This window comes from Amblyomma maculatum, chromosome 6, assembly GCF_055883805.1.
Source record: "Amblyomma maculatum isolate TAMU_Amacu chromosome 6, ASM5588380v1, whole genome shotgun sequence".
In the NCBI taxonomy this organism is placed as follows: domain Eukaryota; kingdom Metazoa; phylum Arthropoda; class Arachnida; order Ixodida; family Ixodidae; genus Amblyomma; species Amblyomma maculatum.
Window position 1 is genome coordinate 11,087,331 of NC_139349.1, and position 13,999 is coordinate 11,101,329.

At 45.9% G+C, this 13,999-nt stretch overlaps 2 protein-coding genes across 2 annotated transcripts; one reads left to right on the forward strand and one right to left on the reverse strand.

Annotated features, from left to right (window-relative positions):
• Window positions 1-5,849: 5,849 nt before the first annotated feature.
• DCTN6-p27 (dynactin subunit 6) lies at window positions 5,850-10,295 on the reverse strand. Its single transcript, XM_084606047.1, has 7 exons — window positions 10,112-10,295; window positions 9,959-10,026; window positions 9,760-9,865; window positions 9,180-9,256; window positions 7,443-7,490; window positions 6,584-6,726; window positions 5,850-6,055 (listed from the first exon to the last, which is right to left on the reverse strand). The coding sequence occupies exons 1-7, from the start codon at window positions 10,144-10,146 to the stop codon at window positions 5,948-5,950; spliced, it is 585 nt and encodes a 194-aa protein (XP_084462173.1). The 5' UTR covers window positions 10,147-10,295; the 3' UTR covers window positions 5,850-5,947.
• Window positions 10,296-10,459: 164 nt separating this feature from the next.
• On the forward strand, window positions 10,460-12,980 carry asun (integrator complex subunit 13 asun). The gene has a single exon (XM_084606046.1). It carries the CDS (start codon window positions 10,801-10,803, stop codon window positions 12,901-12,903), a length of 2,103 nt encoding a protein of 700 aa, XP_084462172.1. The 5' UTR covers window positions 10,460-10,800; the 3' UTR covers window positions 12,904-12,980.
• Window positions 12,981-13,999: the final 1,019 nt, after the last annotated feature.

The following is a 13,999-nucleotide window of genomic DNA, read 5'->3' on the forward strand; positions in this document are numbered from 1 at the left end:
TCAGGGCACCGTCAATCCCTATATGTTCAGTGGCGTCGGGAGAACAGGGGCAAAGGGTGTAGGCACTAGAGCACTGCACGAGCCGTAATTATCGGTCCGGGTCCAGCCCGGCCCAAATGCGTTTTGCGTTACCCGCCCGAGACCGGCCCGGCTTCTCCGATACAATCCCGAGCCCGGCCCGAGCCCGAAAAAACTGACCTACCTGGCACAACCCGCCAAGCGGGCAGGCCCGGCCGAGGCACGAAAAAAAAAAGAAAGAAACGTCATTAGCTAATCGCCCTTCCCTAATGCAGATTCCATGAAAATAGGCCCTCGTTTTTCGAGCAGTACCGTGAAACTCAATTTCCTGGTTTTGGTTGCGTTAGCTATTATTTCCGTCTGAAGAAAGCACAGTGACTTGGATTTCATGGATGCGAATTTCTCGAAAGCAATGCTATCAAATAAGAATATTTTGGTTTTGATATTGCTGGCTGCAAATTTTTTTTTTAAATATGTTGAATGACAAAAGGGTTTCGCCTTGGGCTAGTTGGTGATTGACATGTTCAAACTTCGTTGCGCTTTTGAAAAAACTTGTCGTTTTCTCTCTCTCTCTCTCTCTCTCTCTCTGTAAGAAAGGCACCAGCATTTATTTACACATTTCACAACAGCAATTGTGCTACAAGAGTACCATGTAGAAGTGGTGTGATGAATAGTTGCCACAAGTAGGAAAAAATGTTTACGGTGACTGCTGTCCCTGATAGCACTTCAGAAGCCAGCTTGATTTGCAGATGACTGCAACAACTGCATCGCAGTATGCCATTGAGATTTGTAAGGAGAACAATTTTGATGCTGTTACTTTCAATGATTCAGCGTGTCGTACAAACGTTTTATTTTTTTTTTTCTAACTTGAAAAACAAGGAAAGACAAATATACCCGTTGCATATCTGTTTCGATCACTCCAAAATAATTGTCACAATAGGCAAAGCTTGTGTTTTTATTTTTTCACAGATTTGCGCAGTTAGCGAAACAAAAAATACTGCACTGGAGCACATATAACATACCACACAGATGAGCCAACCAGGGAGGAAGTTAGCATCGCAGTCCAGAAAATACACGTGCACATTTACACGTGCACAAATACACGTGCGCACACGTGCACACTTCTGGTGCTGTCATTATATTTCACAGGTCTTAATGCGGTTGAGAACGAGTTTTGCGGTTTCCGATGCTAGAGAGGGACGGCGATTTAGTTGACAAGGAAAACTAATATAGGCTTTGCGCGATTCGGTTTAACTCACTTTGAAGTAGTCATCTTCACAATAGGTAAATCTTGTGTTTATATTTTATCACAAAATTTCATAGTTAGCGTATACTGGAAAAAAATTCGCAGGAGCACATCTAACACACTACGCAGACGAGCTAGGCAGGGAAGCCATTAGCATTGCAGTCCAGAAAGCATAGTGCACATCTAACATTACTATTACAGTATTGATGCTTAATAAACAGTGTTTGGTGCTGTCACTATTTTTTACAAGCCTCAAAGCAGCTGAACACTTCGCAGCGATCGCCGGAAGGACAAAGCAAAGCTGGCACTTACCAGTTGGTACAATGCTGTATTCCTGCAGCACCCGAAAGGCAAAGAAAAGTAGAAGCATGACATTGCACACTGCAAAATAGTCCGCGAAACTCTTATGCAGGTTCGGAGAACGCTGAGCTGGATCAGCCGTTCCAGCTCCACGATCTGCGGGCGGCCCTGGCGAAAATGAAACGTGGCACAGCCCCGGGTCGGGACAAAATTACAGTCAAATTACTAGCTAACTTACCCGACCCGGCCTACCAGTCCTTATTGGATTACATCAATTCAATTTGGCTTGGGGACGCGCCACTCCCCATCGATTGGAAGACTGCTCTGGTCACTTTCATTCCAAAAGCTGGCAAGGCTATCAACACGGACAACCTTCGCCCCATCTCTCTAACCTCGTGTGCGGGCAAACTAATAGAGACGATGGTGCGTGACAGGTTGTCCGAGTTCTTGGAAAATCAACACATCTTCGCAGACTCCATGTTCGGATTTTGCCCGTACAGGTCCGCACAGGATGTTTTGCTACAACTTAATCAGGACGTTCCTGACCCGGTCGAATGCCCTCACAACGACAGGGTCATACTCGCCTTAGACTTGAAAGGAGCCTTCGACAATGTTACTCATGAGGTAATACTCACTCATCTTTCAGAAACCGGTTGCGGACGCAACGCGTTCAGATACATTCGGCAATTTTTGACAGATCGCCAATCGTACATTAAAATCCAGGACACCGAACATGGCCCGTTCCAACTTAGAACCAGAAAAACACCACAGGGTGCAGTGCTGTCTCCTCTTATTCAATCTGGCTATGATGCACCTGCCGGCCCAGTTGGGTGCTGTCGCTGGTGTGCAGCATGCGCTGTATGCCGATGACATCACCCTGTGGGCCACGCAAGGTTGTCTTGGAGATATGGAGGCCAACCTGCAGCAAGCGGCAACCATAGTGGACCGTTATGCTCGTCGCTGCGGCCTTCAATGCTCCCCTCAAAAATTTGGATTTGTACACATACGCCCCTCACCAAAGTGTACGGCCAAAATTGAGCTCTTTTTAGAGACAGGATCAATTCCTGAACGCACAGAAGTCCGGGTACTGGGGCTCTTCATTCATCAACATAGACGGTCGGACACTACCTTGGCGAAACTCCGTAAGGTGGGGGACCAGGTGGGCCGCGTGGTCCGCCGGGTTTCTAACAAACGTGGGGGATTGCGGTGCAAAGACGCCTTGCGGCTGGCCCATGCATTCGTGACCAGTCGAATCTTGTATTCGACTCCTTACCTCCACCTTCGGAAACAAGACGAGGATGCACTCGAAGTCGTCCTGCGCAAAATTTTTAAGAGAGCCCTCGATCTCCCCGTGAACACCTCCAACCAGCGTCTACTGGGCCTGGGCATGGTGAATACGTTCCGGGAGATCCGAGAGGCTCACTTAACCAACCAATACACACGTCTTTCTAAGACACTGTCGGGTCGCCGCCTCCTTGCCCGGCTACACATCCAACATACCACCCTTATGGAAGATCGTGTACGCCTCCCTTTCGAGTGGAGATACGCCCTCCACGTACGCCCTCTTCCTAAAAACATGACACGTGAAGACCACAATGGCCGGCGCCTGGCGCGGGCGGAAACCCTGGGCCGCCATTATGGGTCGAAACCCGGCATTTACTACGTGGACGCCTCCGGCCCCCACCATGGGGGATGGTACACGGCCGCAGTGGTCCACCAGTCCAAAACTGTTACGGGCTTACATTTCGCGCCCGTGACATAACCCACGCGGAGGAGGTCGTCATTGCGCTAGCAGCTACCCACACTGATTCTAAAACAATTATCTCCGACTCGCGAGGGGCCTGTCGGAACGTCGAGCAAGGCTGGGCGCCATACTTAGCCTACCGACTACTTCAAAATTGCACCTACACCGGGGACCCCGCTTACCGGAGTATAGTATGGGCTCCTGCTCATATGGGTCTCGAGGGGAATGAGGCAGCCGACGCCGCCGCCCGCGCGCTCTTTCCGGGCTTCCCATCTCGACCCCCTAGATCAGGATCTCGAATTCGAACCCGCGTATTCTTTTAAAGACATTGTTCTTTATTTTCAATCTTGCCATAGCCTTTACCCTCGCCCGAGTAAAGGTCTATCTAAGACGGAGGAGCGGCTTCTACTCCGTCTTTATACCAACACTCTGCTGTGCCCGGCAGCACTAAAACATTTTAATCCCTCCTTCACGGGCAGTTGTCCGCACTGTGCGGAGAGGTCTTCGGATATCTACCATATGGTGTGGGCTTGCCCATCCAACCCAGCTGTTCCTCCTCACCCCAACCCCACTCGGGAGGACTGGGAGGCGACCTTGCTCGGCTGCTATGACATGCAGGCCCAAAAGGCCTTGGTCGCGCGCGCCCGGGCAGCGGCCGATGCCACTGGGGTCCCGTACTAGGGACCCCACCCAGTATCTGTAAGGGCTGGATGTTCATAGATCCGGCGGATGCATACATCCACCCCTTTTGGATCAATAAACGTTTGTCACCACCACCACCACCACCCAGCACTCGCCTGGCGAGGGTGACCCTACGTCGCTGTCGCCATCTCTCGGCAGCCAGCGGCGTAACTTTTCAACAGAGAGAAGTGGTTCTTTATTGGGGATGAAAAGGGGGATCGGCGCGTTCAACTGTCTCCTCAGGTGTGAGGGATCACCGTCGTTGCACATGCTGCATCACGGCCGGTCTCGAGGGAGAGAGCGCGCGCTAGAAGAGAAGCGCTCTCTCCCTCGAGACCGGCCGTATGGACGGCGGCGGGCATGCCGTGCTTGCCGGCCGCGTCGGGACTACTCAGCGTGCACGTGGTGGCGTGCGATACCCTGAAGCATCCTTTCAGAAAGCGGCCCGGCACCGCCCGCGATGCACAGTTATAGCACAGTGGAGGCGGAGAGTTTTCAAACAGAAGCTGGTTCCGATGTCCCCCGCATCCCTCACGGAGCATCGCGGTGCAGGCGTGTTTATTAGAGAGATTTAGCATACCGTGATCCGCGATCCGTCACCGTGACACTCTACCGCTCGTGGGCGGGGCGTACAAGCTGATTGGTTCCGATGCGCCAGGTCAATGTGCCGACATCAAGTATGTGGCGCCATCTATCGGCATGAAAGTGATCTGGGCATGCGCAATGGAACGCGCGGTGACGGTTCACGGTAGCGGATCGCGGATCACGGTGTGCTAAATCTCTCTATTATCGCGTGCCGCGCCGTGTGCACGACACGCGGAACGGCACAAATAACAGCACACATTTTCGTAGCAGTGGAAGTACCACACTAATAGAAGCGCGGAAAACGACCAATACGGCCAAATGATCACCCGAAGTGCATGCAACAGCGATCGTTTAGCTCTATCATCGAGTGGCCGTGGTTTAGCCGACCGAAGCAAACGGCAGGCTGCTCATAAAATTGAAACCGAAACTGAGCAACCATCCGCCTTTCGTCACGCGTACCATTGCACGCATGTCAGTAGAGCGCGGTCGATCCCAGAGCATTCAGTTCAGGCATTTTCTAGGAGTGCTATTATGACGGTCACTTAATTATCAATAGTACCTGGACGCGGCCAAACCGGTGCGAGTCCCGCAGTGCCCGTCCGATGTGATAGCTAGGACTGCGCCAACAGCAAGACTTATCCATATTTCCGAATTGATGGGAGTCCAAATAACGATTTTTTTATTATTATTGCAGGTTTCGCAGGTCTCTTGGAAAAGAGTGCAAGCAGCCTCCGGCGACCGCGCCGGCTTAGCATCACCCATTCTTCCTATAGTTTCGTGCATTTAGAAATTATGAGACTACCTTCCATGATATCAGATTGCATTTTCTTTGCTCCCCGAAATGCCTTAATGCATGTAAGCACCGCTATAAATATCGAGTTATTACTATACCACACTTTTTCGAAATAAAGTTGCAGCCCCAGGAGAGATCCAGCTCTTTAAAACTGATGTCACCTCTTTTTACTTTACAATGAGATTAGGCTCCAAAAAATTGATTTTCACATCATGAGAGTATGAACATGATATTTTGTAATACTAAGCAATATTAAAGTAACACCACTACTAACAGGAAAAAAAAACCCTCTGTCACCCTGAGTCATGAAAATTGCACGGTACAGGTCATGAATGCTATGGCATTGGAAGTGCTAGCTAATGCCCGACTAGAGAGAAAGTGTAAACTGTGCAGTGTAGCTCAAATCAGTGAATCCATGAGGAAACCCCCCTTCTGGAAGTGAACTTTTGAGCAAAAGACAGATTCAGAGAGACACATACATACACAGATTGGTTAAGTTATTTTATTCCATACACACTCTGAGCTGTTGCCTATAATGGGCTGTAGAGAAAGGCAAATCACAGTTTGATGAAATGTTCCTTCACTGCTTCTTCAGCTGCTGAAGAACTTGCTCTCCTTTGGAGGGTTTCCAGAAATAGTGGTAGTTCGGAAGGACCTTGTTCAAGAAGTCCAACTGTAGTGTTTGAGTCTTCCGTGCAAAATCCCAAAAATGAATGCCACAAGGAGCAAGAAGAATGAAATGAGAGCTAGCATTGTACTTAAACAACTCTGGATAAGTATCTATACATACAAGAAACTTGACTAAGCATGAACTTAAGACCTCATGTCAACTTCTTAGAGGAAACTGCATGCAGACATTGCAAACTGTGAGATGGCAAAGCAAGAGAAGGATTAAGCAAAGAAAAAAAAATAAAACACATAAAAACAGAGAAGCCAAAAAGCAAATTGAGCACATATGCCATAAATTTCATGAGCATGCATGATTCAGGTAACTGTTATACAATAACACGGGCCAAAAATAAGACAACTGAAGGCATTCTTCCACTATAGGAAACACAGGACCATCCGCAGTTGCCACCCTGTTCTAGGAAACACTGGAAAACTTCCTGAAAAAGTCCACTGTGTGGAAAGTGATGTGTGGAGCAATACAAGGCTGTTTTAAAAATCATCTGTAGTTTCAAACTGAAACTGTATGGCACTAATCCTCCTTACTTACCGCAGGTTTCTCATTCTGAATTCTCCTCTCACATGTGCGGCCATAGACAACCGTATTTTCCTTCAGCTTCTCATGAGTGCTGACTTCACACATGGCCCCAATGACACAGCCACTAGTCAACTCTGTATATCTTCCCAGTTTGCCTAAAACAAAAAAATATATATTTTTTCTGCACAAATGGAAATAACACACCAAAAAGAAGCTGCCCATTCATGGTCCCAACTTTGACGCAAGCACACAATGTGCATATTGAGGTTATATATTGCTAATCAACTCAAGGCAAATGCTCACCACAATAAAATGATCTTTAATCAAAGAAAGGACCACAGACAACCGGAATGGGACAGACAAATAGCGTGGACATAAAAAAAACACAGCTTTGAAAAACAATTCCTTTGCTTGAATTTCAATTTGGCCACTACCTTCACAAACAAATCCTCATAGCAATCACGCAAAAGCTAAACAAAAAGGCACATTTTCACCAAGCAAAACATTTTAAGGAGTAATACTGCAGGCTTTGAATAAAAAGAAAATTATGCTCAGAAGCTATTCAGGATATATTCTGCTCCTTGCCACTGTCTTGCCACAATGTTGAAATAAATGTGAAAAAGAGAACAGACTTAGTCTGTTCTTTTTTTTTCACATTTATTTCCGCATTTCGGGTAATAAAGACATCATACAGTCCAGGACATATACAAGCATACCTGTATTTAATTCACTAGTAGCCAGATTGTCAGATGTTTGAAATCAGTAAAATTACAAGCAGCAACTTGCTGCCTTCCTAAAGGTGCTCTACCTGCAACAAAACATGATTTCATGAATGGCATTCACAGTACAAAATGCTTCATATCACACTTACTTTTTGATTCCAGGACATTATTGTTGCCAATTACAAGTGCTTCAGAATCTGGGTGTGATGCAGTCAAGGCAATAATGCCTAGTGGGTGGAACAGCGTGAAGACACGAAGCACACAAGAAGAGAAGCACAACAGACGAGCGCTGACTCGCAACTAACGTTTTATTAGGAAGGAAGCGGATTCTTATACAAAAAATATGTCACATGATGTTACAAAGAACGAAACCCTTGACCAGGCAAATTCAAGAGATGCCACGTGGAAAACACTATCAAGCAAGACTAAACATACAAGCCCCCCCCTCCCCCCCTCTCCCTCTCAATGGCCCGTTTTACAAATTATAAATTATCACCAAAAACTATCCAGAAAACAAACCTCTTTATCAATAAGCACCAAGGAAGGCTGGCTGATACACTGCAACTGCTTCTTACTGATGTAATATGCCTCAGTAATTTCTCTTTGTAACTTCTCTTTGTAATTTCTCTTTGTTTCGTTCTTTGTAACATCATGTGACATATTTTTTGTATAAGAGTCCGCTTTCTTCCTAATAAACAGTTAGTTGCGAGTCAGCACTTGTCTGTTGTTCTTCTCTTCTTGCGTGCTTCGTGTCTTCGCGCTGTTCCACCCACTATGCAATTGTACCAACTCGCCCAACTGTCCATACTACTTCAATAATGCCTGTAGAATATTTGACTGAAATAAGTCAGTGTCCAAATGTCACACACAAAAAAAAAAAAAAAAAAGAATAAAAAAGATTTAAACGGTGAACATTAAACGGACATAGGAAACTGCATTTAATTTTGTTGTCAGCAAAAATCAATTATTTGACTCTTTGTTTCCAAATTGTTGTTTGATCAGCAGAAGTTATCTAGCTGCTCAGAAATTTGGATATAAGTATAGAACAATTTCCTCCTTACTCAATTCAAACTCATGGCATCAATAAAGATTCAATTCTCATTGTTGCTTAGCCTTAGAGATATGCACACCAGAACTGTTGAAGTGATCATAGGTTTTTAGTAAAATTTGCCAGTGATGATGACACCTGTTTCTCAATTCCTGTCTTTTCTAGTTCTCAAAACGTCAGTCTGCAATATATGCAGCCTTTTCCTGATTAAAAGGCAACCAACTGGTACAGTCCAATTTCAATCTATTCTCACTATATCTTTAGGACCAAAAGGCTGCCAGGCTCTAAGGCTGCAGAGGCTTCCCATAGATTGTACAGTCTTTGTCAAAAATATAAGGCCCAACTGTTTTGCTTCTAAGCCTCGTAGCAGGCCTCGTCGCACATGTCCAGCGATCAAAATCTCTTGTATATGAAAAATATCGTCCTAACTCTTTTCTAGCTTATCTATATATTCCAGTATTGCTTGCTGGAGCTCTGTTACAGGGTTAGAAGCGAACCCTTTGGGCCGTACATTTTTGACAAAGAGTGTACCAGTCTTGATAAAGCTTCCGCCTTTTTTTTTTCTTTTTTTTTTTTTAAAGAGCCTAGGTGGGAAATGGAAATCTACAGGAGTGCACAATGCTCAGAGCGGAACTGCTTGTTTTTGTTCTGTTACATGGCCTTTGCAAAAATTGATGTGAAAGTACAAAGGTGAGCATGCCTATCTAGAGTGCTTGAATCGAGCTCTATGCAAGAAAAGAACAATTTTGAAATCAGGTACTGAGTCCTAGACCTAAATCATGCTTCACGCTTCAAAGTAAACTGCTTATTCTTGCTCTATACCACACAAAAAGGATACAACTTCCCACTTCAAAAACATTGTTGTTCCCAATTGTCATCACAGCCTCTGCGTCAGGTGGGTCCCCTTCATTTCTCCTGTGATGAAACCAAAGAAAAATTGGCAGAAAGTCATATCAAAAGTGTTTGCACATGATCACTGCTCATAGCATAAAAACCAGACGTTTGCTACACCAGCGCTCCTCAGTACAGAGTAGCAATATGCCCTTCAAAAGCCACACAGAAGCCACCATGTTCCATTTCAAAAGGAAAGGTCCCTATTGTTTACGCAGTAATGGCTCATATTTTTATTTCGCGCCTTATATAAAAAAGTTTCACAGTGTGTAAATCATATTTTTCTATTCCTGCTGCTGCTGCTGTTGCTGCTTGAATGCACTTACTATATCCTGTGTGCAAGGCTGCGACAAACCTATTCAAAATGTCTCGTTCCTGCCCCCACCTTCCAGTTGCAGTTCAACGTTAGAATTAAACAATTTCCCATATAACCTGCGCGTGTAGCAAGACCAACGTGACTAAAAATAACGATAAACTAAGCTTTTCAAGCAGATGACTAGTACAAAGAAATGCTAGGAATATAAGACCTGTTGACTATATAGACTTGCTCCTCAATCAGGTTGTTGTCTCCGATAATAATGGGTCCAGCTTCAGCGATAATGTGCGCAGCTGGATGAACAATCGTCCGACTCCCTGCAATAAAGATAAAAAAAAAAAAAAAATGTTAGATTGTTTATTCGTGTTTTGCGAAAACTTAATTTCAGAGTAATGGCTACAGGGACGAACCGATTGTCACGTCTCCCTTTATTTCACACTCTGCCGTCACTACAGCACCGGCGTATATCTTCACCGTCCTGCGAATAAAGAGTAAAAATTACACAACTGCACTGTAGTGCGAAGTAAACGTCAAAGCAGAATGACTTCGTGTGATCTGCTCACCCGCCTGGAGGCCTGGGGAGAGACGACGTGCTCATCGTGTGGAAGAGAAAGCACCGATGTTCAAAAAGAGTAGCTATAAACAAGGGCTTCTAACCAAAAGCTCGCGCAAATTACTTAATATGAAAGCGCAAATATTGCAAAACGCCTTCCCCTCCTACAGGGAATGGATACGGAAACGGATTCTGCTCCGAGTGGTACATGGGCTCGCGGCTCGCTGCTCAAAAGTGAAATTTTGTAAAAAAACTTTATTGACTTTCTTTTTTTAGTAAAATAGGCAGAATAATATTATTTAAGATGAAATTTCATTTCACTAGCTGCAAGCTGCTTCGAACGTTGGCTGCTTCCAGAAAGCTGACTGAAACCGCAAATATGGCCACCACAGCAAAGTGAAAACCACGGTATAGTGCTCTAACCACGGTGAAAACAAATGTGGCGGTACTTCTAGAGCACTGTAGTGGCGGGCGGCACATCGCACACTGTATATGCCGCCCACGCTAGACCGTAGTCTGTAGTGGCGGTTAGTAGCGGTATAGTTATAGTAGTAGCGGTGATCGCGAAAATTTTGTATGGTGCCTGGTCGTCTCGTACTGCAACGCAGCAATCGCACAGCATTGAAATGCCGTGAAACAACGTTGTAGTTAGATCGTCGTGTTCCCTGCTTCATGCTTCGGACTCTATGAAAGTTCACCATGACGTTTCCAGTCAGTCACAAGACAGTGTTCGTGCTCGATCACAGCCCGCACTTTTTAACATCTTGCCAGCAGCACATCGAGTTCGACATTTTTACGAAGACGCGGCAACCCGGCATCATCCCGTTAGCTCCCATCTCGAAGTCACTTTGGACGTGTAGTGTCGAAGCAGCGTTTGAGTACTGCCGCGTCGTTTGGGACGTCTTTCCTACGAACAAGCTCATTAGATTCATCGTCAGCGGCACTTCTGGGCGCCCTCTGAACTCGTGGATGCAAGAAGACCAGAGCATGACATACATGATGGCCGTTATGGCTCAGGTCGGGGCGCCTTCAGAAAGCGGTGCTGCTAAAGACTACAACATTCTGACTGGACTCACTGCTGCTATAGAAGCTCTCTGCGAATGCAGCGAAATGCAACACGAATGTCGAACGTCTCTCACTGAGACAGCTGGGAAAATGGTCAACAGAGGCCGCATCGTGTGCATTACTTCGATGAAATCGGATGCCGAGATACGGACCTTAGAAGAGCGGTTTTACAACTTGCTCACTGAGCACAACAAACTTGCGTCTGGATCTGACTGCCTTATGCCCGTGCACAAATGCGAGCTGGTCATTATTCTTACCTGTCCTGTCAACAAGGAACTGGAAATGACAGGGGTTGCAAAACGTGAGGTCGGATCTATACTAAGCAGTGAGGTGCACAGATGCCGTTCTGGACGACATTTAGCCGTAAAACTAGGCTACCTGGTCCAGGTTCATTATAACCTTGCCTCTACAACTGTCACTGGCATCCCCATGAAGGAGGAACAGAATGCAAACTCCTCTGCAAACTATGACGTTGAGCTTCTCCATCCTGCTGCTGCGCACACGGAACTCTTTAAGACTGGTTTCAGTAATACTGAGGGAGTGCATGTGAGCACCGTGAAAGAAGGGCAAACGTGTGAGACAGTCACGCTAAAATGGTGCACGCCCCGGTCGAATAGTGTGGAGCTGCAGTACTGTACTGGAGCATACAGGATTACCCCCGTCGACATCAACAGCAGGCCATCATCTTGTCTCACGAACTTCCTTCTCAGTGGCCGTGCCGTGATGCTGGAAATGCCAAGAAAGTCAGGTTCCAAAGTGATGTCTCACATGCTTGCCAGTCACGGTGGAGAGATCTACATTCACACGTTGGGTACGGGGCGGTCCACACTGGAAGACCCCCCTTCTATCAGTGAGGGTTGCGGTGGACGAGTGACTGACTATAGAATCAATGACTTTGGTGAGTTCATGAAAGACAACAAGCTTGTCCCCTTCAATGTTGGCCCAAATGACCGCCATGAACTACCTATTGAGCGTGCCCTGAAGCGACTGCAAAGACTCACTCAGTATTGGCCAATGGTCATTAGTCACACAACCATATTCAACATGGCCTCACAACTGGATCCTCTTCTCACGTTAGTCACCAAGGAAACCTTGACACCAGAAGAGATAATTGAGTGTAAGAAAGTCATCTACCTGCTCGTTAGCATGGAGAGCAAAGGGACATCATTGCCAGTGCCTACCATTGGCATGCGAGGAAAAGGCCCAAAGCGTGAGGAACAGTACCGAACTATGTGGAATGAACTGGAAAACTACATCCGGATGCACTGTGTTACAGCTGAACACAATGTCATTTTGGACTGTCTCTTGGAGTGCAGGAAACCAGCTGATGGTGATGCTGGTGGAAATAACTCAAAAGGTGGGGTTGTGGGCATCAAAAAGCCGCCAGAAAAAGCATTGTCCGTAAAAGATGAAAAGGGTGAAGGGAAATGGTCAGAGGTTGATTTGGGCTGGCGGGAAGGAAAGTTTGGAGAGGCAGAAAAAGCAGATGAAGGCACCTCTAAACCTCCCTTGGCAAAGAAAGCAAGGACTAGTAGCTTGAATGGAGACATGCTAGGCTCTGTGTCCCTTTTGCAGCTCTGGAAAAACAAGGTTAGCACAGAGAATGCTAGGAGACATGTGGAGTTTGCTGGCCGATTAAGCGGAGATGGTAAAATAGCAAAGTTATATCCGAACCTAAACCTTGATGGCACTGATAATGAAAATGAGTCCAAACCAAACCCTTCAACAAGGTCTTGAGAGTATGAAAAATGCATGTATGTATTTAAAATGATTCATCCCAATAAATCTTTGCTATGCATAACCATTGCACTATGAAATCTTGGTATTGCACATAGCGAGATTGTAGCGCAGAGTAGGACAGGACACAAGAAGAAACGAACGACACAAGCACTTGTTGTTCGTTTCTTCTTGTGTCCTTTCCTGCTCTGTGCTATAATCTTGCTATGTTCACGCACCAACAAGCCCAAAAAGCCACACTCTTGGTATTGTTTTATCATATACAGCAAGCAGATGCAACAATTCTCACATTGTTTGCAATGCTTCCTGCATGGCAAATTTTTTCCTTTTTGTGTATTTTTTCTGCCAAGCATTGCCTCATGGTATTAGGTTGAGTTGAGCAACATAAGTAGTTAAATGTATAACAGAAACATAGAAGTTCAACTACCCTTAAACCAAGTTTTATGAGCGTAAACAATCAGCCACGGTTGCTGTTGTTAATTCCGTGCTTGGTAAGTTTCTCGACAACGAGCTAGTCTCGATTCACATTGTTTGATAGTCCCAGAAGCCCTCTGACACTGCTGTGGTCTGTCTTTAACAAGAGTGGCTTCCTCTACACCATATGACCTCTTTTTGTCACGCTGCCTGGTGGATTCGCTCAACACTGCTCTCGTGATTCTCGCTCACACTTGCCCAGATGGTATACGTGTATGGCGTATTTGCCTAGGTTAAATGAATGCGCTGGGCAGATGAAACATCATAAAGACACTGCTAACTGCCTAGCAGGAGAGTGTGCTGCAGCTTTAACTTTGTGAAGACGACAAAGTTTACTGCGCAGCCCAAGAGTGTTGCAGTTTTACACAAGGTGTGGTCGGCTGCTGCGATGGCATAGTGCTCTCGTGGCTAATCTAGAGAAGCTGATCTGTTCATTCTTGAGCCCACTCGCGGCAATGTTCCTTTTGCGGTGCAGCTGTGGCGAGGCGAAGATAATATTGGTGCATGCATAGTACCTAGCTTGCGTAGATGAATGAAGACAATGATGTTTGCTGTACAGTGTGAGTTCCATGGTCAAATTTTCAGAGCCAGATGATCTTGAAGTTTGCATGGGAGCAGTAGA